General features: G+C 41.3%; 1 protein-coding gene across 1 annotated transcript; it reads left to right on the plus strand.

The window, feature by feature from the left end:
• The first annotated feature begins 6,684 nt into the window (after positions 1-6,684).
• Positions 6,685-23,487, plus strand: slc47a1 (solute carrier family 47 member 1). Its single transcript, XM_035432898.1, has 18 exons — positions 6,685-7,137; positions 7,628-7,820; positions 8,589-8,690; positions 10,635-10,703; positions 11,248-11,396; positions 13,150-13,192; positions 13,559-13,603; positions 14,091-14,188; positions 14,385-14,482; positions 14,746-14,859; positions 15,301-15,368; positions 17,036-17,144; positions 17,932-18,007; positions 18,936-19,005; positions 19,700-19,832; positions 20,989-21,083; positions 21,229-21,360; positions 22,560-23,487. Exons 1-18 carry the CDS (start codon positions 7,001-7,003, stop codon positions 22,893-22,895), a joined length of 2,067 nt encoding a protein of 688 aa, XP_035288789.1. The 5' UTR covers positions 6,685-7,000; the 3' UTR covers positions 22,896-23,487.
• Positions 23,488-24,519: the final 1,032 nt, after the last annotated feature.

Consider the following 24,519-nt stretch of genomic DNA (forward strand, 5'->3'; position numbering starts at 1 on the left):
TCTCAGAGACGCACCCCTTCGGTTTCTCTGTCACAGCATTTTATTGTGTTAATTGAGCTTTGAACAAACAGCATAAAACCCTAGTGCTGTCACTCCCAACAGGAAATTGTTTGTAGTCAGATTGAGTAACATTATTGAAAGTCATCAGAAATTAATTTTCTTATTAAAGGAGCAAATTTATTTGGAAAATGAAATGACTGGCCGTTATGAGGTAATTTCATGTAGACCAGAAAGATGAGTACAGAAAAAACCAGCGCTCATTTAACAATTACTTTTTCAAGTGGGTGATATGGGTGTCTTGTAGCTTTTTTCATTAAATAAAGGAAATAATCATTTTAAAATGTGTTTTGTGTTTACACAATTTCCCTTTGTCGAATATTGCATTTTGTCTAAAGATCTGAAACCGTTCAATGTGATAAACATGCAGTAATAGAGACCAACACCCCAGTGCCAGACTCAGGAACCCCAAGGAATGAGATACCAACAGCAGGTCTAATAAGTGACAACTTATTAACCAATGCGCGCACACAAGGAGAGAACCTCCTGGACAGTCCAAGGAAAAAGTATGCCTTATTGTCCATTTCCACAGTAGCAAAATAGGGTTAGTAATAGTCTTTAATCCTCTGGGTAAGGAGCAGGCTTTCCCTGGGAACAGTGAACCCACGTGTCAAGCCACTCAACCTTCACTTTCTTCTTGATGCAGACCCAGTCTCTTGGCTGTGGTCCAGGGATTAAGTCTCAGGCCTCCCCCTTTGGGCTGCTGTGACCTTGAAAAGTGATCAATGATTACCAGTACATATTTCTCTCTTTACTTTGCCTGTGAAATGAGTCTGTTAGTCGTAGCCTAGGCGCTCAGGTACACCCCACTGTGGAATGATCTCTTGCGCTGGTATCTGTGCTGTGGTTGTGGCTGTACAGTCCTTAGTACAGTCCCCACATGTGAATGAATCATCGCATTTATAAAGCACTTTTCCATATGCTCAAAGTGCTTTACGGTGATGAGTGGGGTCTCACCTCACCCACCACCAATGTGTAGCACCCACCTGTGCGATGCACTGCAGCCATTTTGCGCCAGAACACTCACCACACATTGGTTAAGGTGGAGTGGGAGAGAACCATTATTAGCCAATTAAATCAGGGGATAATTAGGTGGCAGGTTGAGAGAGCCAGATTAGGAATTTATCCAGGACACCAGTGAACCACCTACACTTTGCAATTAGTGTCATGGGGTCTTTAATGACCACAGTGAGTCAGGGCCCCGATTTGCCCACTGCTGGCTCACCAACACCACTTCCAGCAGCAAATTAGCTTTCGCAGGCAGTCTCCCATTCAAATACTAATAAAGCCCACACTTACTTAGCTTTAGCCATTCGGCAGGAGCAGAGTGCATGGTGGTATGACTGCTGACAATATGCTAGTCCATGGCAAGAGATTGTTTTCATTGAGTTCTATTTTCCGCTTCAAAGATAGGATTTTAGGATATTGTTTATACAGTGCATGCCAAGGCTTAGGGGACAACAAATGGCTCATCCTGCATCATCCCACAATCATGTCAATGTTTTGCCCGCACATCCTGGAACTGAGTGCAAATTGAGCGCAAATAATTCCACATCGCCCTTCTGTTTCCCAGCTCCTGTCTAATAACTCTGAAGCCCTGTCTCAATGTTCAGGCCTACAATGCCCCACTGGACAAAGATTGTGCCACTGCATACCACAGTTTCTCTTGTCAATTACTGCTCCCAGCTCCACCAGTAAAATCACAGGAAATCAGGAAGGGGGCAAATAATATAATCGAGGCACTGTATGTTAAACAAACACAAACAGCAGGTGTAATTGACCCAGTTAATGATAATCGACTGGACCCTTTTCAAATCCATAGAAAGGTGTCACTTCCTTCTGAAGTATACTAGCCATTTCTTGATATTAAAGTCGCCCAAGAGAGATCATTGCAGTTAATTAGATAGTGAGGAATAATATACTGAACAATAGGTGAATAATGATGTTAGTGGTTTCACAGGACTGGTTGTTTCACAGGGTTAATACTGTGGCAGGATTTGTGCTTGACCTTGTAAAACAAAAGAATGCATTGTCATCCGCAACAGTACATGAATGTAAAGTTTTTGGCAGTGTCTGATATGGATTTCATTGTTTCCCTGTGCAATAAAATCAAGGTCAGGGATGATAGACATGGCAGTATAACTACGGCACAATGGGGAGTGGAGCTTGAATGCTAGAATTATACTGCCCTCTTCTGGCAGCTAAAACTCAACTGTCTCATGTGCACAGACCCCAATGAAAGGTGTCCCAAGTCTTGCGTGTCAGTTGAGAATGCCTGAGTGTGTATGTGTGAACATGCATATGTGTGTGTGTGTATGTGTGTGTGAGAGAGAGAGAGAGAGAGAGAGAGAGAATGTGTGTGTGTGTGAGAGAGAGAGAGAATGTGTGTGTGCGTGTGTGTGTGTGTGTGATAGAGAGAGAATGCATGCGTGCATGTGTGTGTATATCTGTGTGTGTGAGAGAGAGAATGTGTGTGTGCATGTGTGTGTGTGTATGTGTGCATGTGTGTGTGTATGTGAGTGTGTATGAGAGAGAGAATGCATGTATGTGTGTGTGTGTATCTGTGTGTGTATGTGTGTGTGTCTAAGTGGCAGAGAGGTAAAGGAAATTTTATCCTCACAAGCAAATTCACAGATCAGAGTTCGCCATCTTACGCAAGAGGTGCTATGGTGGCCTCCAGGTCTGCAGGTCAACTAGTGCTCAGTTTTGGGTGCTCTGCATGACCACCCTTCTTTTCTGCAGTCTCTGCATTCTGGGGTTTGTGTAGTAAGTGCACAGTAATTATAGTTAGTATATTTAAATATATTTAAGTCAAATGTTCTTCAATGTTCTTCTTGCACTGTTCTTCAATGTTGAATCGGAGCAAAAATCAAAAGCGAAATATTAATTTCCATCATAAATGATGGAAATATCTGAAATCAATGTGTAAGATTTTAGAAGTTTAAATCTGAATCTACCGAAGCTTCTTAAAACTGTATTTCAGAACATGCAGGCATTATTTGTACTGCTTATTCAGTTATAATTACATCAATTAACTTTACTTGGTGGGGTAAGTATTTTGCAAATAAAAACTATGAATATCATGAAAAACTGGATTGGTACAAATTTGTCCTGTGGAAAATAGTGGGATAGCCTAAAAATTGAACAAAATAGTACCATGATGCCCCCTATTTGAACAAAATAGCACCATGATGCCCCCTGGTGTTGACTCAGTGCTATATACATTATTTGGATGGAAAACTACTACCCTTCAATTAGTATGTGCACCTGTGTCTGGCCTGGGTTTTTCAGTATACACTTTTTGTAAACTTTGTTTTGTTCTTAGTGCTCTGAGAAATAAATCACTGTTCAGGTCACAAGTAAAATGCACTGCTGCGTACTGAAAGAATCAGGAAAACTGAATTTTCATTCTCTCCAAGCCCTCTCCCTCAGTCAGCAGTGAGACAGTTCAGGCCCTGGTACTCTAACACCTGGACTGCTGTAATTCCCCTCTTCCTGGTCTCCCTGTCTGTGCCACTTAGCATTTGCTGCAAATACCGAATGCAGTGCTAACTTGGCTATGTTAAAATGTTCCAAAGCATACTTATCACACCCCTTCTCATCCAACTTCATTGGCTGCCTGCCTGTTACTGTTACACTCACATCGAGTGGAAAACCTTGGTATTGGCCTACAGGGCAAGTAACAGAACAGCTCCACCATCCAACCAATCGTTACACGCTGCTCTCCAGCCCGTCGCCCTGCGACTGGCTGTCTCCTCCCTCTGCAGTCACTCCTCCCAGTCACAATGCCTGCCTGTGCTGGCCTCCCCAGTGGTGGAACGAGCCTCCCAAATCCTAAGGCATCATGCCCATTCAAACTCAGATTTTTTACATTGATTTTTGGCCTCTTTCAGATATAGAATTTACATTTTTCCCCCATTTGTAATATTAATTAACGATGATCTCAGATTATGCAAGTCAAAAATATTCTAAATATGACAGAATATACTTAGGTAAACCTTGAATGATCATATCCAACGTTGCTATTTCCTCCCACAAGTCAGGTGGTATCAGAGATAATTAAACAGCCATAATAATTTGACCTGCAAGACACATCAGGAGTGGATAGAACTGAGAAGATGTAACAACTTTTTAACATTAGAACATCATTGTTGGCAACTTGGGGCGAAACAGTGGTGCAGTGGGTAGCACTGTCGCCTCACAGCAAGAAGGTTGTGGGTTAGAATCTCGGCTTAGGGCCTCACTGTGTGGAGTTTGCATGTTCTTCTCGTGTTTGTGTGGGTTTCCTCCCATTGTCCAACCAAAGACATGCCGATAGGCTAATTGGAGACTCTAAATTGCCCGTAGGTATGAGTGCGTGAGTGAAAGGTGTGTGTGCCCTGCAATAGATTGGTGGCCTGTCCAGGGTGTATTCCTACCTCTCGCCCAATGCATGCTGGGATAGGCTCCAGAACATCCCACGACCCAGGTATAATGGAAGGATATTGGCATCTGACGCTCTGCTGTACAGTGAAGGAGTTCAGGAGGCATTCAGACAGATGTGAAGGGAGGCTGCTAAGACCCTTAAACCACTCATTCTTTCTCTCTCGCTCGACACAGTACATAGTATCATAAAAAAACAAGTTTTCAACGAAATACAAAAATGCCAAGTTTTACTGCTTGATTGAGGAAATAATCAGCAGGCCTGCAGAATTACAGCTCCCTAGGTCGCAACTTGTGTAGCCTTCTGTTCTGCTCCGTTTTCTGTTATTTCGTGGAGATGCAGTTTTAGTGTTTGTAAGGTTTATAAGGCATTTTGATTATGTGCAGGTAGGAGTCCTATTCGGTGTTTTGCTAAGCGACATGAGTCAGTTCACGTGAGAATTGGAAGTTGTGAAAGCGGAAAACTTGATAGTGGAGAACAGGAGCAGACGCATATGTCACCAAGATTTGCATATGATAAAATAACAATTGTACTAAAGAAATTAGGAGAAATTATGAAATTGAGTAGTTGAAACAATATGTTTTAGCAAAATGGGCATGTAGGTGAAGGTTAACATTATCACAGACTATAGTGCGAAGTAAATGAAGTGACCAAGAGCGAGTTGGGTTTCCTTATCGAACGGTATCATATAACAACAGACGGTAAGAAGCGTCAGTCGTTGATGTGGTGGGTAAAGTAACGTGTGATATTGCGTAGGAAATCTATTGCACTGATGTGCTTTTTTCATGTTGACTACTAGTAGTTATAATTATGATGGAGTCATGATTTTAAATGTAATGTTTTAATTGGGAGTTGCAGACCGCACATACAATTGTTTGTATGTGGCTAGATACAGAACAGGGCGAGGTGTTAATGTAGAAACGTGGCTTTTGCTGATAACGTTTTCTACAGTAGGGTAAAGCAAATATAAGCGTAAGAAAACGTATTATAAATTATGAAATTATCTACCTGGGGGCAAGGCGGGATTCGATATTTCATGGTCAAACCTGTTCGTGGTTTTAAAGAAAAACATAGGTCAGTAAACACAGCTTAGCTCCGGTTGAATCCATATGGACTGGCGATCCGGCTATGGAGCCCATGGTCCATAGATTGTAACGCTAACCGCTAGGGCACGGCCATGGCCACGACCGGATTAACTGTTAGAAACAGGACATTTCTTGGATGACAGTGGCTCCCATTGAATCCATATAGCTTTGCAATATTGTAGCCGGTTAATACCTGCCATCCCAATTTGGTTCTGGTTCCATGCAGCTCTTAATTTCCTTGAAAGAAAGCATGGAATTCAGTTGTGGTGTACAGTACAGTTACACTTCCTCTTTTAATTGGATGTTAACTCATTAATGTCAACTAAATATTATCATTGGTGTCCTTATAGTTGTGATATTCTTTATGTTATTTTGTTATAGCATAGTTAATTGGCTTTAGTAATGTTGCATATATACTGGCTGATCTGGGAATGTTGGTAGCCATGTCTTAAATCAGGGACCTCATTCATAAAATGGCCTTGCGATTAAATTATCTTATATAGTGGCTTACACCAGCGTTTCCCAACCGGTGTGCCGCGGCACTCTGGTGTGCTGTCAGGCGAGGTCAGGTGTGCCGTGTGAACAATCCTTTAAAAAAAAATTTTATGTTCAAAAAAATGGACAAATCCATTCACAAAAGATAAAATAAATGTCATTCAAATGCATATTTCTTAATTAAAGCCCCAAAAGAACATTTAGGCCTACTGTTGGCACGTCACATCTGACACTGCAGGGTGTTTATTTTTTATGCTTTTGAGAGTGGTGTGCCATGAGATTCTGTAAATTTGGAAAGTGTGCCGCGGAAGGAAAAAAGGTTGGGAAACGCTGGCTTACACAATATAGTGGCACAGAAAGCAGTGACGAAGCAGTTATCTCTAACATCCCACTTTGTGGATATGATCATATCTTGACGTAAAGTTTATACTAAACAAAAGTGAATTACCTGCTGGTTACAGAAAGGTACTGCATGTTTGAGGGGCAGCAGCAGGCAATAAATTCCTGGATGGAATACAACCTTATTTAGAGGAAAATTGATGTTTTTGGCCTCATTGACAAGACGGTGCAACTGAGAAGCATGTTCACATGAGGACAAATTGTACTTGAATGTACTTTTGTTTTTCTACAATTGACATTTCTCTGGATAAGAGTGTCTGCTAAATGAACATTTTGTTTTGGTTTGCTAAACTGACTAAGGAAATCATCCTGGAGAATTTGGGCTACCCCAAAACCGAGGTTACATCTGCAGGCCTCATAGTTAATCTCATCTCCCTGCGATAGCAGGACCGTCATAAAACATTGTTCCAGAAGATTTTCCTTGGTTTAGGTCAAGGGGCATTATATAACGAATCTGAGCTGTGTGTGTGGGCTCAAAGGTCGCAAATGATATTCTGTAAGGGGACAACACTGCTTGCATGGGAAATGTAATCATGAGACAATGGTGGTTCTCTGGAGTCTGAGTCGCTTTGAGAGAATATATCTTAGAACTACAGCAGATCTTTCCAAAGAAGATAGAGCAGTCAATAACACTCAAAGAGCGACTTGTGCCACCCTGGAACGACAATTTAAGCAAAGGTGAGCAAATGTGGAAACAGGAAAGGACTCTCGGCCTCGCCACAGAGGAGGACCGTGTTGTTTTCTGCTCAGCGTCTGTGAGCTATTGATTAAATCAAACTGAAAATCCTGCACCCCGTGAAACTAGAATGGGCCTTCGCAGCAAATGCTTAGCTATTTATAAGGGCATTCCTGATAAGATTAGTGACGTTTACCCACTCCACCCCTTTTCCTTCCAATTCTGTTTCATACTGTGAATTATAAAGACTTTTATTTTAGCTGGACTCATTGACACAGTGGCTTGGTGCAGGCTGTAGTTACTTAATCAGTAACCTAAACAAAGCTGTTTAAAAAAAGTTGTGAAACCTTGCTTTCATGTATTACTGAGAGTACTCGTGCGCAAGGTAAGACAGGGTCTCTCTCTCCCTCTCTCTCTCTCTCTCTCTCTCTCTCTCTCTCTCTCTCTCTCTCTCTCTCTCCCCTCTTTTTCTCTCTGTGGCGTTCCCACAAGAAACTGGGCTCTTGAAGCAAGAATGGAGAAGCCAGGACACTCAGAAGTACCCGGTCCCCTACCGGGCGCCGGGCAGGTCTCCGAGGAAACCGGTCCCAGTGCCAAGCTGTTCTGCTGCCGTTTTGTGAGGCGCTGGGTCCCCCTGGCTTACAGAGAAGAGCTATACCAAGTCCTGCGCCTGACTGGGCCTCTGGTGAGAGAGGCTTCCCTTTCCAAACTTCTCTTGACAACCCTGCTCGGTTTGAAGATTAACGGCTTATTTTTAAAGTCATTGATTACGAGTGTAAAAGATCCATTGTTTTAACTTAATCAAATGTGACTTAACGCAATTGAACTGTCGAGGAAAGTCGTGCAGCATTCAAACTCTTTTTCAGGAGTCACAGGCTAGAGTTAGGTCAGTTACAGTGGTGAAAGAGTAACGAATGGTGCAGATTCTCCTCTGTGAGTCTGTCTGTGCTGTGCTCACCGGTGGAATTAACTAAACTCTCTGACCATGTGCTGTCTGTATCTTCAACGGCAGAGCACTGAGTGCCTGTTCAGAGTGATGTAAACAAAAGCAGGCTTCTGAGGCGGAGGGTTGTGTCTTTGGCTTTTCAGCTCAGCGCTCAGTGAATGGGGCATGTGCGAAATGCCCTTTCAGCCAGTCACCGCTGAGAGAAGTGGTGGCAGACACCTCGTGGCATGCGTATTGAGCTGTGTATGACAGCTGCTAGTAATACCTGAGGCAGAAGCCGGCTGCACTATGGACACAAAATAGCTGAATGTGCACGTCCCATGCAGTTATTATACATTGCATATTTACTGCTAGTAATTCTGCTGGTGCATTGTGACGTTGTGAAACCTGCTGTGAAGTACGAGAGTCACTTTGATGTTTCTCACCTTGTTGGACCTTGTGTTGGTGGAATTGATGTGCGTCTGTTTGCCTCAGTACCATTTGTCTGGTCTACTTCTGTGTCCTCAGCTGGCATCACGGATTCTGAACTTCCTGCTCTCATTTGTGATCACGATATTCTGTGGACACCTGGGAAATTCTGAACTGGCTGGCTACGCCTTGGCCTCTGCGGTAGTGTCTCCTATTCCTTTGCTTTGTTGGCACCCTATTCGGGTCAGTATGTGAATATTTTACTGCAACGGGTCAGGTTATGGTCAGTGCTTCAGTAACACCGTCCTGCTCTGGACTTCCACTGCCTGGCTTCAAGCCCTGCCCCCTAAGCACTTTACACCCAGCCATTAAGGTTGCAGTGACGACACAGATTTAGATTGCCATGGCGACATTTGTAACAAGTCATATACTTTATATCTTGGGCCACCTGTTGATGAAATTAAATAATAGTGACAAATGTCATGTCAAGTCTACATACTTGCTTTGGATAAAAGACAGCTTTAAGACATCTTTGAGCTGGTAGGTTGAAACGTGGCTTTTTAAGGGTTATAGTTCATTGTGAGTTTCCTTGCAACATGATAGGACAGACAGATATGTAAAACATATCTGTCTGTCATCTCTTGATTCATCTATGGCCACAGATATGCTGTCAGTTGTATTGGTCACTTCTTTCATTTTAAATTTTATGCAAAAATAGTGGTCGGCAGCATATTCTTCTGTCATAGCTGTCTGTCTTATAGAACTGTTCCACAGTTTACTATGTGCTGGTGGAAAATGCATGTAATCCAAGATTATCCAGTCATTACAGTGGAACATTTTTGATTTAAGATGGCATCTGTTAAATCTTGAATGACATCCAGCTACTGACTGATGATCTCTGTCCTTAACTGAGGCATGTTGTTAATTATCAGTGTTGTGAGAAATTTTTGGTGCAGGTTACAGTATTTGTATTTTTTTCTTTCTTTCCAGGGTATTCTATGTTCATTTCGTATAGTTAGGCACCAGACCTGGGTCAAATACACATTTGTTTTGGATTCAGACACTTTTCTACACTTCACTGATCTTGTCTGGTGTATTGGTCAATAGAGCACAGAAAGGTTTTTGAATCCAAAACAAATACATATTTGACCCGGGTCTGTTGGGCACACACACTAGTTTTTTATTTTTATTTTTTTAACCTAAAATTCAGTCATCCCTCAGCAAGAGGTCGCCAGAGCCTTCTTGTCAATCAATTATCATATTGCTCCTCTCCCGTAATCTACAACAATTGCCACTAATTAAGTATGGAGGATGATTGATAGCATTGCTCCACACTGTCTTACACTGCTTTCAGGGTATAGACACTCTAAGCAATGGGCAGTAGACATGAAAATTCAAATGCATTTCCTGCACCAAAATAGTTAAATAAGACTAATCATAAAAATGAAACAGATTGCCGTAGTGTAGGCTTATAAGAACGATGGGCTAAAGATGAACTCGAATGAAATAAAAATGCAACATTTAAACATTGCCATTGTATTTGATCATGATCAGCTGTTTCCTTTGTCATCCTTGGGCAGTGCTTAGAGTAAACCTGTCCATAGAAAGCGATGCATCTTTCTACATCAACGGAGTTGGACTGCTTGTACAATATCTGGATTGATTTCTTTCCAACTCTGTGTCATAACTCCCCAATAGTCGGTGCAGTTCCTTGTTCATGCACCAATAATTTATGATCAAGTAGTTTGACAAATAGCCTACAGGCTAAGGCTAGTCAAATCATTGAGTCTAATAAGGTTTCATTGTAGGATTACGCTTTCAACATGTAACCCAGACAAATGCAGTTACACTGTTGAAATCAACCTCAAAGTTCAATAGGTATTCAATAGGTACTGAGTTGTACCTTGCAGCCTTAATGTACTCAGTGCTGGCAAGAATAACATCATTTCCTTGCATAATGAGTACAGGGACCCCTGGAGTATAAGAATTGAAATAGCTTAAATTCCTACAGGTCTCGTGATAGAAACTGGTGGCCCTACTTATATAATTGACGATAGTAATTAAGAGTATAAGTACATAAGTAAATCTGTCATGGAATTACGGAGGCATGAAACCAATGCAAATGATTGTTTTTTAATGTTTCAGACTATTAATGTCACAACAACTGCTACTGGATGTGGACTAGCGCTTGCATGTGACACTTTAGTATCACAAGTAAGTACATTAACAAAAGTGGAAAGCTTAGTTATGGTTCTGTTGTGCAGTAGCACATATTTCTTTGCTTGCAATCTATAATAAAGAATGCCTTGGAAATAGTTAAATTGAGTCATTGTCACATTGATGCACAATTTGTGATATCCATTATTACAATTACATATTCAAATTAATACAACAATTTCCTATTTAAAGTAATGTTATATGTACTCACAAAGAGCAATAATAATAATTTCTCATTCAGAGTAAAGCTGCATTTAGCCAGACTAAGGTTAGGATTCATGATCCACAGCAACGTAAGCCTCTGCAGAGCAGCGCTGATGCTGGAATGTTCTGGAAAACAGCAGGAGGGAATTCATGGCCACGTCATATCACAGTCGAGTAGTCTTAGTAGAATAATTTGACTTTCTGAAAGCGTATTTGATTTTCACTGGAGGCCAGTGGCTACAGGCTTTACAAAACGTATTTGCTGTATCCCAAGTGAAGTTTTTTTCCCCATCTCTGTGTTCTGCCCTCTCTCTGTTTCCATGGTGATGTCCGACAGACGTTTGGGAGTAAGAACCTGAAGCGTGTGGGGGTGATCCTACAGAGGAGCATACTAATCCTGCTGCTGTTCTGCCTCCCCTGCTGGGCCATCCTTATCAACACCCAGTCCATCCTCCTGGCTCTGCAGCAGGAAGCAGAAGTAGCCAGGTAACGGATATGCTGCGTACCTGGAGGCAGCTAACACTGATCCTGGAGTGCTAGAGACATTACTAGAGACCCAAAATAACCATTACGTCATGACCATTGCATTTTCCCATCCATATACAAAAATCGGAGGCTTTGGCATGTAAAACCATAAAGCAGCAGGGGTCCACAGCCCTGGTCCTGGAAAGCCACTGGATGCATCAGTTCTTGTTGTTACTCCGTGTTAAATCAATTTATGAATTAATTAAATCGATTAAACGGTTTACTCACCTAGCCTGGTTTCTTTGGGCTGAAATGGTTACTGATTTTACGGTGAAAACGAACACCAGCCGGCCTGTGGCTCTCTTGGACTAAGGTTGGGGACCCCTGATACGCCATTCCAATTAAATGACACCGTCACATGCCCATGTGACATCCCTGGGAGGGAGATGCGGCAGTTCCCTTGGAAGCGCCGTTGGTTGCCACATAGAGAGAGAGAGCACACCCACACCAAAATAAAATCAAATAAATTAACATTTTAAATTGAAATAACAAAGACAAAAGAAAGTTTCTTTCTTTTCTTTGTCATAATCTTGCTGCACTTTCACTTTCCTTCTCCTCTTTATCCTCCTTGTCCCTAAATTAGCATTTTCCCCCTAAAAAATCAAATCAAACAACACGAATCTTGTATCAAAATGGCGAGTGAAGGGGCTAATTTAGTGCACTTTACTTGTGTTGTCAATGGATTGGATTCCATTGGCTTTACAGTGGATTTCATGACCCATTATCTTTATGATATACGGCCCGAAAATCAAGAAATCCATTTTACAATGTGGCTTGTGAGGCAAGGAAATAGAACAGGAATCTGACCACGGAATGACATATGGTCTTTTGAATCCACTTAAGCTGTGAGAATTAGCAAGAGATCAATTCACTTGAACTGACTTCATGACAGAAAGAATTATGCTCCAAATACATTTTTATACCCAAAGGCCTGTGCCCTCCTCTGTCACAACCAGCAACATTAAATCAGATTCGATATAGAAAATATCAGAAAATGGAATGAAATTGGTTTTTAGTATTTTAGTCTTATAAAAAGGTTTTGTTTGCATATGTAGCAAATGTTGCATAGGTGCTAGAAAGAAGAAAATATGCTATAGTGTATGAAGAAATACTGCCACATACTGCCACACTGCTAAATTGCTAGTTTTTGTGCTGCTGATAAAATGAGTGCCAATAAAACTTAACAGTTAGAAAGAGATGTATAGGAGCACACTATTTTATTTTATTCTTTAGAGCACATTGATAAAGGTTCAACAATAATATCAGCTCCTATTTTGGGCAATGTTCCCCAAAGCATAAGATAACATCATGAGTTTACCTGCCCTTTAGAAAGTGGAATGGCTCTGCCTTTTCTTTTGGTTTCTTTTCCCTTCTCTACCTGACATCACCAGCACAGCTAAGAGGGAATGCATGCAAAATGTGGTGTATAGTATGCAATGTTAAATATAAATATAATAATGCTGAAACTATTCAAATGCATTAAACCAGTTAAACAACTTAAGTATCCCTTGCAGAATTTAAATATATTTCTGTGGCTGTTCAGCATGGAGAGCACAGTTTACAGTACACTGGGATCTCAATGGATGGTTCTGTTTGGGCCACGGAAATTCCATGGGTAGATTTCAGGAAATGGTGAAACCAGTTTACCAGAAAGTTTTATTTAACGAGTTACGTGTTCTTTTTGTTGTAAACCATAGAACTCTCTCCATTTCAGGATAGCTCATCTGTATGTGATTGCGTTCCTGCCTGCCGTTCCAGTAAGTAAGCACAGACATCACCAAGTGGTTCTGTCATGAATCATGTGTTTGTCAGTGCTGCTTCAGGCTCTCTCTTTGTTTTTTCCCAGTTTCACCCACAGCTTGTTGAACTGGGCTGTTTTCATTCAGCACTCTCTCTCTCACTCTGTCTTTCTGTGTGTGTGTGTGTGCATGTGCACAAGTGTTTGTGCATCTGTGTGTGTGTGTGCATATGCACATGTATTTGTGTGTGTGTGTGCACGTGTTCGTGCGTGCGCACGTGTGTGTGTGTGTGTGCATATGCATGTGTGTGTGTGTGTGTGTTCATATGCACATGTGTGTGTGTGTGTGTGTGTGTACTTATATGTGTATGTCTGTATTTTACAGGCTATGTTTATGCACCAACTGCAGGTGGCATACCTCCAGAATCAGGTACAGTGTTTCGGCCTTTTTTGCGACTGGGCCTTTTTTGCCTGGAGATGTTGTCATGTATATCTATAACCATGACATTTCAATTAGCTAGACACGCATTTCTGTGACGTGCCATGGAATTATGTAATCGATTTCATAATCTAAGAGAGGCCTGCATCAAAATGTACTCCAAAGTTAGTGATGGCAGGATGAGGCTTTGTGAACCAAAAATGGGCGGCCCCATTATTGGTGACTCAGTGATTTGATCCATTAATCTTGTTTGGCTGTGGAGAGCAAACTCTTCTGATTTGTCTCTGACCATGTCGATGACAGTTTGCCGTGGCTCCACCCATTATGGAATCCCTAAAACCTCACTCTTTCATCAATTTCCCATCCCCTACCTGAATTCTAGCAGCAATTAGACACCACAAAGTGCAAAACTCTTCATGGCATATTTGTTTTGCAGGCCACATTTGAAAACTGTTGCTTGTGTGTTTTTTATTTGCAGGGAATTATTCTGCCTCAGTTATATACTGCAGCAGTGGCCAACATCATCAATGTGGCTACAAACTATATCCTGATCTTCTGGATGGAGCTGGGAGTGATGTAGGTGTGCTGTTTAGTTTTCCTTGTGGGGTCAGGGTATAGAATACAGTACTGGGTGTTTTTTTAAACTCAGTTGTTAAAGATTCAAATCACAGGGACAACATGGTTCCCTTCTATTCTGCCTTGCAGTTGTAACACCTCTAATTGTTTGTATTCTTGTATCAATAATAATGAAAGTGTGCACATTTGTTGATAGAGGATCTGCTGCAGCCAATACCTTGGCTCATGTGACAATCTGTCTTCTCCTGTTTGCCTACATCCGCTGGAAGAACCTGCATGAAAAAACTTGGGGAGGTGAGCAGATGTTTGACAAACAATTCTGTAACTACTTGCAAAGGCTTTTGAGAACGTGCCAAACTGCCTATGAGCCAAGAATGAGTAAATCAAGTCTTGAAATGTCAGCTTCCAAACAGGTTTGTGGCTGTGTGTAATGTACAGTAATATCAGCTGTTTTATGAAACAGATGTTAATCAAACCAATTTTTTAACATTAAATTTCATTGCAGCAACATAGGAATGATGATTGTATCTGGGCCTCTTATTTGGCTCCCCCTACAGGCTGGTCTACTGCATCACTTCAGGAGTGGGGATCTTACATGCAGCTGGCCATCCCCAGTACACTAATGCTGTGCTTTGAGTGGTGGATCTATGAAATTGGGGGGTTCTTTGCAGGTACCTCCACTTCACCTGAACTGTAGACATAAACAGCGGTATTTGAAGCCTGCATATAGCAATAATATATCCAACCTAATGTTTTGCAAGTAACTTGAATGAATGCTGTTAGCCGGTGTAGAAAATGGCGATAAAGCATGTTAATACATGTTGAAATATGAAATTAAAAATGAAAGAAAATGTTATAATATGTGATATCACAAAGGACACAGCTATCATAAATATAGTAACTGTATAGTAATTGCACTGGATGACCAAACTTGTTTTTTCCAATAAAAAGAATTAAATTCATCTCAAAATTTCAGAGATGTTAGTATGTTCTGCACCGTAAGACGGAATTAGTCATAGCATTTCATTTTCTCCCCATAAACCTGAAATTGGTCCCCTGTCTCCTGCGTAGACTTATGGGTGTTAATTATTTAACCTTTCCCCTTCCGACAGGAATGCTCGGAGAGGTGGATCTGGCTGCTCAGCATGTGCTCCTGGAGCTGGGGGCCATAACATACATGGTAAGCTAAAGTAGAAATTCTTACACGTGTCTCAGTACTCAGTAACATAGCGACCAAATCAGTCAGACATTTTGGATTTTGTCACGGGGAGGAAGACAAGTTAGTTAATCCATTCATTTTAAAGTCTGCAACCTTGTTTCACTCCCAAAAGCAAGTAAACTAATTAATGATTGTCTCTCAGTACTTGGCTGTGCTATAACTTCATGTTCAAATTCTGTCAGATGTTAAGAAATGAAAAGAAGTCAAAAGAAGTGAAACAAAAAATAAAAGGGGAGTGAATTTATGAATTTAGGTTTTTTACTTGCCATTACTCCTGCCCTTTTAGCTCCAAAGACAGCAGTTAAGAAAATAAGAAGGGGGTGAAATTATAGCAGCGTGGCATTTCTTCCTCCCCATAATTTCACCCCCTCCCCCCCCCCCCCATATCTGCAATGCAAGGACTGATAGACACCAAATTACACCTTTTACAATATAATTTACAAGCCTCATATGAAGAGTAATGTGTTAAAGTAATAGAATTTAACAGCTGACAGTATTTGAAATATTTCAGACATCAATGTTCAAATATGTGATATTTAAATACTTTCAGATATGTGAAATAATCTGCTATTAAGTATTTAATAAACAAAATAAGTAAAATAATTTTATCTGAATGTGTATTTTCCTCATAACTAACATAAATAAATGTATTTGACATGATTATTTGACCCAGGTCTGGGGGGCGCATGCATTTGTTTGTCTTACTTGAGTATCTGTTTAGGGATTTTCTGTGTCTGTGCTGTGTTTATGTTGTGACTGTTGTGCTTTTTCTGTGTTTTGTTTTGTTAAATAGATGGAGCTTAATTTTCTGTTGTACAAATCAATTTGATGTGAATCACAGCTTGCATCTCAGTAATAGTCAGTAAAAAACAAAAACAATCAGGCGGTATATGATTATAATCATAACCTTGATGATCTCATCTCAATCTTGAGATCTCATTGAAGTTCATTCAGCCCTGTCCTAATCAAGCATTATCCAGACTGAAAGTACAAAGTCTGCCTGGTTACAGTTGCATCTGTTCTGCTTTAAAGTATTTTATTTTGTTGTGTTGTCTGTTGGGGTATGCTGGTGTATGCTTTATCTGTTTGGGGTGTGCTGTATCTGTGCTGGGGTGTACTGTATCTGTGTTGGGGTGTGCTGTATCTGTGCTGGGGTGTGCTGTATCTGTGCTGGGGTGTGCTGTATCTGTGTTGGGGTGTGCTGTATCTGTGCTGGGGTGTACTGTATCTGTGCTGGGGTGTACTGTATCTGTGTTGGGGTGTGCTGTATCTGTGCTGGGGTGTACTGTATCTGTTTGGGGTGTGCTGTATTTGTGCTGGGGTGTGCTGTATCTGTGTTGGGGTGTGCTGTATCTGTGCTGGGGTGTGCTGTATCTGTGCTGGGGTGTACTGTATCTGTGTTGGGGTGTGCTGTATCTGTGCTGGGGTGTACTGTATCTGTGCTGGGGTGTACTGTATCTGTGTTGGGGTGTGCTGTATCTGTGCTGGGGTGTACTGTATCTGTTTGGGGTGTGCTGTATCTGTGTTGGGGTGTGCTGTATCTGTGCTGGGGTGTACTGTATCTGTGCTGGGGTGTGCTGTATCTGTGTTGATATATGGACTGAGTTTGGGTCCTCTGTGTGAGACAGTTCCCTTTGGGGGTCCATGCAGCTGCCTGTGTCCGTGTGGGGAATGCACTTGGAGCAGGAAACACAGCCAGAGCCCTTATGACCTGCAAGGTGACACTTGTTCTTTCAGGTGAGTCTGTCTTCTTTTCTGGGCTATGATGTCCCTTATCGGTGTAAGCCACCCAACCAGAAAATGTACATTGACCATTAGGTGCTCACTTGGCGGCTGACTTCGGTTCAGTGTTCATTGTACACTACAGTAATCTGCTAGCAGACAGTTCATGCAAAGCATGAGATGAGATGAGAATCGGCTATTAAAGGGAAATTACACCCTAGATCACTGTTTTTTATTGTATTTTTTATTTTTTTTTGCTGTTAACGTGTTTGTATGCCTGCTTTATAATGAAACATTTTAATCTATGCCAGGATTAAATACCGGGTCTCATTACTCATTAGACTTCCTTGCTGGTCAGTCGGGTTAGTCCGGCCAGCCCGGTCCTATCCAGGCACATGATGTATCCTCCTTGAACTCTGGTGAAATTCATCTTGTGCACCGTCATGTGAAATGAAACTACGACACGTTTTGGAGAGCACGTGCTTGCCTACTCTTTCGTAACTGAGGACAGAGGTTGCTGCAGTGAGAATGGCTGGTGCACATGATTGACCATTCCAAACTGAGAGGACAGGGGATAAAGTGCAAAAACAGAAAATTAGTCGGTGAATGTGGCGAATGGGCTTGCCGCTAGAGGACCGCTGTAGGGCCAATTAGCAAAAATGTAGCGGATCAACAGTGGCCTGATAGGCATTGGTTTTCTACACACATACACTCTCACACACACACACATACACATCACCTGTCATGTGAATGACATCTGTTGTCCATAATTACACAGTCTAATGGCTGTTTGTTATTGTAGGTGTGCTAGCAATATTTCAGGGCATCGTTCTCGGTGCTTCTAAAACAGTGATCGGATACATTTTCACATCTGATGTGTAAGTATGAACTCACCACCTTTAAAAATAAAAATACAGCATATTTCCCATATATGGAAATCATGTGTAAATATCTATATATCCATCTTTAGCCTTTAGCCAGAACAACTTCAGTTTTAGCTTTTCTTTAAGGCAGCGTTTCCCAACCGGTGTGCCGCGGCACTCTGGTGTGCCGTCAGGCGAGGTCAGGTGTGCCGTGTGAAAAATCCTTTAAAAAACATTTTAATGTTGGTAATGGTGTTTATTTTTTATGCTTTTGAGAGTGGTGTGCCATGAGATTCTGTAAATTTGGAAAGTGTGCCATGGAAGGAAAAAGGTTGGGAAACGCTGCTTTAAGGGATGAAGGAGGTGGAAATCTACTTTGCACTTACTCCAGAACATCCTACAAAAGTTCAGTTATGTTTAGATCTGCTGATTGTGAAGGTCATGGAAAGTGTTTGACTACATCCTGGTATTGATGCAACCACACCTTTAATTTGTTTAGCAGTGTGTATGGGGGCTTTATGATCTTGGAATATGGGGACATCATGAAGGAATGTTTGCAACATACTGTAGGGTGCAACTAATCTTGTAAAATGGGTTCATATTCTCTGGCCATTACGCGTCTGTGCTGGGCAGTTATTGGACCAACTGCCATGAGATGGCTGCCCACACCATTACCAATCACCACCAGCGTGTTTAACGGTTTGTGGGCTAAAGGCTTTCTTCAGATTTCTCCAAGGATAAACCATATATTTTTCAGTACATGGCAATATATTTTATTGCTTGAGGGCAGTGTTCATCAGTTCAGATTTCATTTGGTAGGCGTAGGCTCGTCTGATTGTTGTTGTTTATGTTTTCTGTGTACATGTTTTTTGAAAAGTAGAAAAACAGAATGTTGCACTTCAGTTAAATGCTTGTCAAACACTCGATCAACACTTGTTTCCAGGAATATTGTGGAACTGGTTTCTGGCGTCTTAACAGTGTACATCTTCCTGCAGTTTTTCGATGCCCTTGTGGTGAGTAATCAACTGTTACCCTCTGGGAGTCAGTATTGTCAATATTGTTTTTTTTTTTTGCTGGGTCTTAAAAAAGACAAATTAATTATAATTAGATTATATTAGGTCAATTTTTAACTGAGTGAAATAATAACAGAGCCAGACTGAATGTGATATCATGGTCTCTCTTTAAAACGAGCATAGATCTTATTTCCAAGTTGTCCTTTAATTCATTTGAAAGATTAAACCATAAAAAATGTAATATTCATTTTAATATGATTTCATTAAATATAGTAAAGAGAGTCATTTTTTTGTTTAATTACATCTATCACAACATTACTGTGATTTGCAATGCCATGCAGAGAGATGCATGCATGAAGTATAAATACTTTTGACACAGTATGCACAGTATGTAGTGTTAATACCTTACCTGACATATTTAGTATTATTTTTCTTGTACTTCAGTATCACAACGTGTATGACATAAATATCTCCATCCATGAAGGCAGTACATGTCACATTCTCCACCAGACCTTCTTTACCGTAGGATGGATAACCATGCTTTCTGAAACCCATAAAACTAGTCCAGCTCCAGCCATTCTTGATGTGTCCAATATTTCACAAATGAATCCGCGAATGGCCAGGGGAGGGACTGCGATTGGTCGCTGTGAGCGAAGGCGTGAGTGCGAGCGGCCCATTCTTTGCTCTTTCACAGTGCGTCAGTTCTGGCATCCTCCTGGGCGCGGGGAAGCAGAAGATAGCCGCCATGGCTAATCTCATATGCTACTACTGTATGGGGCTCCCACTGGGCATCGCCTTGATGTTCGCAGCTGAGCTGAGAATAATGGGTACATTTCCTACTTCACACAGGAGAGCGTGTGCGCTCACACACACACTTGCACACACTTGCACACACACATGTTAATTCTTCATTTAGGTCCACATTTATAAAATACATCATAAGGGCCCAAATATATTTCAGTTGCTGTCTGTTGTCCTTCACTTGAGTAGCAGAAAGCATACCAGTAGGGATAAAGCAAACAAAACACACACACACACATACATGCACACACACTCGCACACGCCCATATGCACACACGCGCGCACGCACACACACACATACTCGCACACACACACTCGTACACACCCACACACACACACTCGCACACGCACACACACAAAGACACACACACACACACACACACACATATATATATACATTTATTGTTGTTTTTAGTAAAAAAAGGAAAAAGGAAAACTGTCTTCTGTTACTGGGTTGTCATTTTATCGCTATATGAAATATTTAATTTTAAAAAAAATTTAAAATTCTGGACAGCCTATACATGGATACTGTGATCCCTTCTTAGTAATCTTGATGGGAACTCTTTGATCATCAGTCTTTCCATTTCATTAAATGCAAACCCACAGAGATGGAATGGCAACACTGAACTATTTCTGATAAGTGCCTATAATTTTAGATGTCATACAGTATCAGCTGTAAATCGCACTGAGCTCTGGGACAGTTACCCTGTGATCAAAGGGAAGGAAATATATATGGACCCCCCCCCCATCCCCCCCGCCCCAGTATGGAACATAGCGGAAGACAGATTAATGAAAATCACACAAATTATATGGTCCTGTAATTTGGGATTATAGGGGCCAGGAAGTGCCTTTTTGCGTTATCTGTTATCTGGTCTGTCAATCTATGAATCTCCCAATGGGAGATGTGTGGATGAGAGTGTCACCCCCCCCCCCCATACCCCATGCCTATTTTTGTTTATCTCACTCATATTGTTTTCTGAAACTTGAGAGCTGTCCAGTCTTGAGTCCAGCAGTGTGTGGAGGACAGTTTCAGTGGAGGGCTTTGATGGGGACGTTTTTGAGCCTCACAGAATGAGTGGGGAAACTTTTCCTTGTTGTGGGGGGAACAAACTCCTTGTTGTGGGCAGGAGGGGCACACCCCCAGTGTTTGTGGAGGCAGGTTGATTCTTTTTCTCTTGCCAGGGCTCTGGATGGGCCTACTCACTTGTGTCATCGTGCAAAGCTGCTTCTTCATCACACTCATCTTCAAACTGAACTGGCAGAGTGTGACTGAAGAGGTAAGGAACGCTGAACTCTCTCACTCTCACTCTCTCTCTCGACTGTTCAGACCTCACAATGACCAGGTATTTAGCTAACCACACCACTGCCATCTTAATGTGTTCTGAAAAGAACTGATAGGTATTCATGTTATTATTATGGCAGGCCATGAAGCGTGCTGGGAAAGGTAACCGTGTGGTGCGTGTGGGGTCAAAGCGGCCCATTGGAGAGCCTGTGACAGACACCTTGGTCCTGGAAAGCACTGGAATCTTGGATCAGGCAACAGACAGCGGGGTGGTGAGTATCACTGAATAGCTTTGATTTTATTGGTTTGGTGAACTTGTCTTTTGATCTGATCAGCCCTTTCACCATAATAGCAACATTATATGATTTTACTGCAACCACCAACATAAACTTATAAAGTAAGGACTGTAAGTATACTTAGGGGAAATTTTCACAGACCCTATTTAGAATTTAGTCCTGGTCACATTGGCTTGCTGTATACAGCCCTACTTCAAGACTAAGAAGGTTCTGTCAAGTAAGGAGAGACAAAGCACATACTATGATCACAGTCGAGGGGCACCCATTGCCATAGTGAAGTCATAATTTAAAAAATCTATATTTATAACCTGCTTAAAAGTGAAATCATCATGTAAGAACACGATGGAAATTGTTTCAAGACATTCAGGCAGTTATTTGTCTAACATATCAATACAGATCACCAAAACCACTGTGTTAACCTACAGGAATTGGTGTTCCACTGTCTCTTCTAGAAGAGTGAGATTGATCCGATAATATTAATTCAAAGATAAACATGAAAACATCAGTCCATCACTCTTGGGGAAATAAGTTAGTTAGTCTGGGTAGATGTAGGCTAGAGGGCCAAATGTAGACTAGTAGGCCTAAATTAGGCTAGTGGGCCAAAATAATAAATAAAACTCAGATGCAGCAAGGCAAGCCTACAGTAGGCCGTCAGAGCCTGTGCCATCCACTCTGTGCATCAAACCTAATCAAACCAAAACCTGAAATAAAGGGCATCACTGTCTTCCTTGGAAATAATCTTCATTCTCCTAAGACCCGTCAATTAATTTTGTCCCACGTCCCAAATCCAAAGAACCATACACTTTGATGTCCATTACAAGGAACATTCAATAAAAATAAGATAATATTAAAAAAAAATATTTTCACTGAAATATTTTTTTTTTCCCTCCAAGCAACTTAGCATTTTTAAGACAATTCAGAAAAGCACTCCACCGACACACCTGATCACAACATCACAAGACAACCCGCATCCCTGACTACAAGAACAGGCCAAGCAGCAATTTAGACTTGGACTGCATAAAGCCTAGACTAAAACAACCACAGAGGGCTCTGGCACTATTTAATGGCCAGGAAGGTCCAATCAGCTCTTACAGAAATCAAAAATACTGTTATCAGTGCAACTGATTGGAAATGGTGGATATGGTGCCAGTAATGCAATTTTCATCTTCTTCTAGACACAGACCGTGAATGACAGGGACAAGGCGAGTGGTTACTCTCCAGTGAGCACTCAAGAGCAGGGCAGGGCAGCCCTTGTGGAGCCCAGCAGAGCACAGGAGGTACCGGGGGATGCTGAGGGGGCAGGGGAACCAAAAGCCCTTCTCTCTGTCACCCAGCTGGTCCTGCGGCGGGGCCTGACCACGCTTGCGGCCGTCCTAATCTTGGTTGCTGGGGTGGCGGCCCATCTCGTCCTCCCTCCTCCAGACACGCCCCCACAGGGCAACCTCACCCTCGACTGGAGCAACTTCTCCACCCCAGCGCCACCTCTCAACACATCCCTGCTGATGTCATGAAAAATAGGTTCCCCCTGAAAAACGAGTTCCCCTTGTCATAATGACATCACATGTCATAGGGAATGTCTGTTCCAGCGAGAGCAGACATTGTGGAATAAGCATGATACAACTAAATAGTTGATGTGAACAAAATGACTTGGAGGCGCAAACATTGTATAAAATGAACTTGAGTTTTATCTTAGGAAAATTTTAGTTTTGAAATTAATTTGATGTACCATGTGCCCGAAGGAGCACAATGCAAATGAATAATGAACTAAAAAGCAAATATATTGCTGACTAGTCAGCATGCAGTTATTAGCTAGCTAGCCCACCATAAATCCTAACCATCTCATTTCCTCCCCCCCCCCCCAGTCCTCTAGTTTAAAAAAAAAAAAATCAGACAGTGTGATTGTGGACTTATTTGAAATACCAGCTGCAGTGCAATCCATTTTTTGATGATTTTTCATTTGTCTGCGTAACTAATTCAAGTGACAAATTTGTCGTGGTTAAGATAAGGAATGTAAACTAGTGGGCTGAATATAGTTGCTCAACTTACACAATAGCAGAGAAATCTGTTTGTATGACTTATCAAATGACATTTATTGGCCTACTATGCTTTGTCTTTACATTCTTGAAAAGTTTCAAAATTTTTAAGTTATAACATGCAAGAATTCATATTTCTGATCCACATGACATACACCACAATGTCTAAGCAGGGTCCCTCAGTCCAGTTTTGAAATTCAGTTGAAGGTGATACCATGAGCTAAAACAACTGGGGCGGAATTATAGAAGGGTGTAAGTGTACAGTGGGGACCAAAAGTCTGAGGACACAACCAACAAGAGTGCAAATACTTCTTATTCAAGGATAAGTAATACGTCAAAAAGTTTATATTTATAGTCTAAGAGCACATTAACAGGTAGAATGGCATATATTCATTCAATTAATAATGGTTTTAATTGTTAATAGCCCATATGTTTGCATATTGAGCTTTAGGAACACATACTTGTCAGTATTTGAATGGAATAATGGGTGTGGCAACAAATAAGAGAAATGCTTACCTTATGGTGGATATTCTCATAGCTTCCCATCTCACATGACTGTTAAATGTGAAATGTGTTGCAATTTTAGTTTGTAACTGTTGTCAATAATGTATTTTTGAGTAAGAAGTGTGACTGGAGTATCATAATTGCATGATTCCTTGATAAATAATTAAAACAATGGGGACTTTGTAGTGTCCTCAGACTTTTGATCCCAACTGTACGTCTGCCATTGAACATCCTTAGCAAAATGAAGTTAATCATTAAAAGGTGGATGCATTGTACCACCTGGAAGCACTGGTACTGAAAAACAACAACTATAGTACAAGGCAATATAGCTGCAAGTTGTGATCCTGGGTGCCAAACACCAATGCCACAGTTATCAGCATCGAGCAATTGGCACATACACACAAAAAAGGAGCATATTCGAGATGGCTTACTTTTCATCAGCAGAAGCTGCAGATACAAAAGTAGTATTTATTTTTATTAGAGTTTAAAATGTGTTTTATACTTTTGAAAGATATGCTATTAGAATGCATTGCTGAATCAGGAACCAATTATATAAATTGTACAGTGGAACTGTTTGGCCCATATGCACCAGAATTAG

The sequence above is a fragment of the Anguilla anguilla genome, chromosome 9 (assembly GCF_013347855.1).
Source record: "Anguilla anguilla isolate fAngAng1 chromosome 9, fAngAng1.pri, whole genome shotgun sequence".
Classification (NCBI taxonomy): domain Eukaryota; kingdom Metazoa; phylum Chordata; class Actinopteri; order Anguilliformes; family Anguillidae; genus Anguilla; species Anguilla anguilla.

What these genes read in the sequence shown, in the direction of transcription:
- slc47a1 (XM_035432898.1), top strand. Translation starts at nt 7,001, where the DNA reads ATGGTGGTTCTCTGGAGTCTGAGTCGCTTTGAGAGAATATATCTTAGA. An exon ending in TGCGCCTGACTGGGCCTCTG is followed by an intron (nt 7,821 to 8,588) that starts GTGAGAGAGGCT and finishes CTGTGTCCTCAG; the next exon opens with CTGGCATCACGGATTCTGAA. An exon ending in AGCTGAGCTGAGAATAATGG is followed by an intron (nt 19,833 to 20,988) that starts GTACATTTCCTA and finishes TTCTCTTGCCAG; the next exon opens with GGCTCTGGATGGGCCTACTC.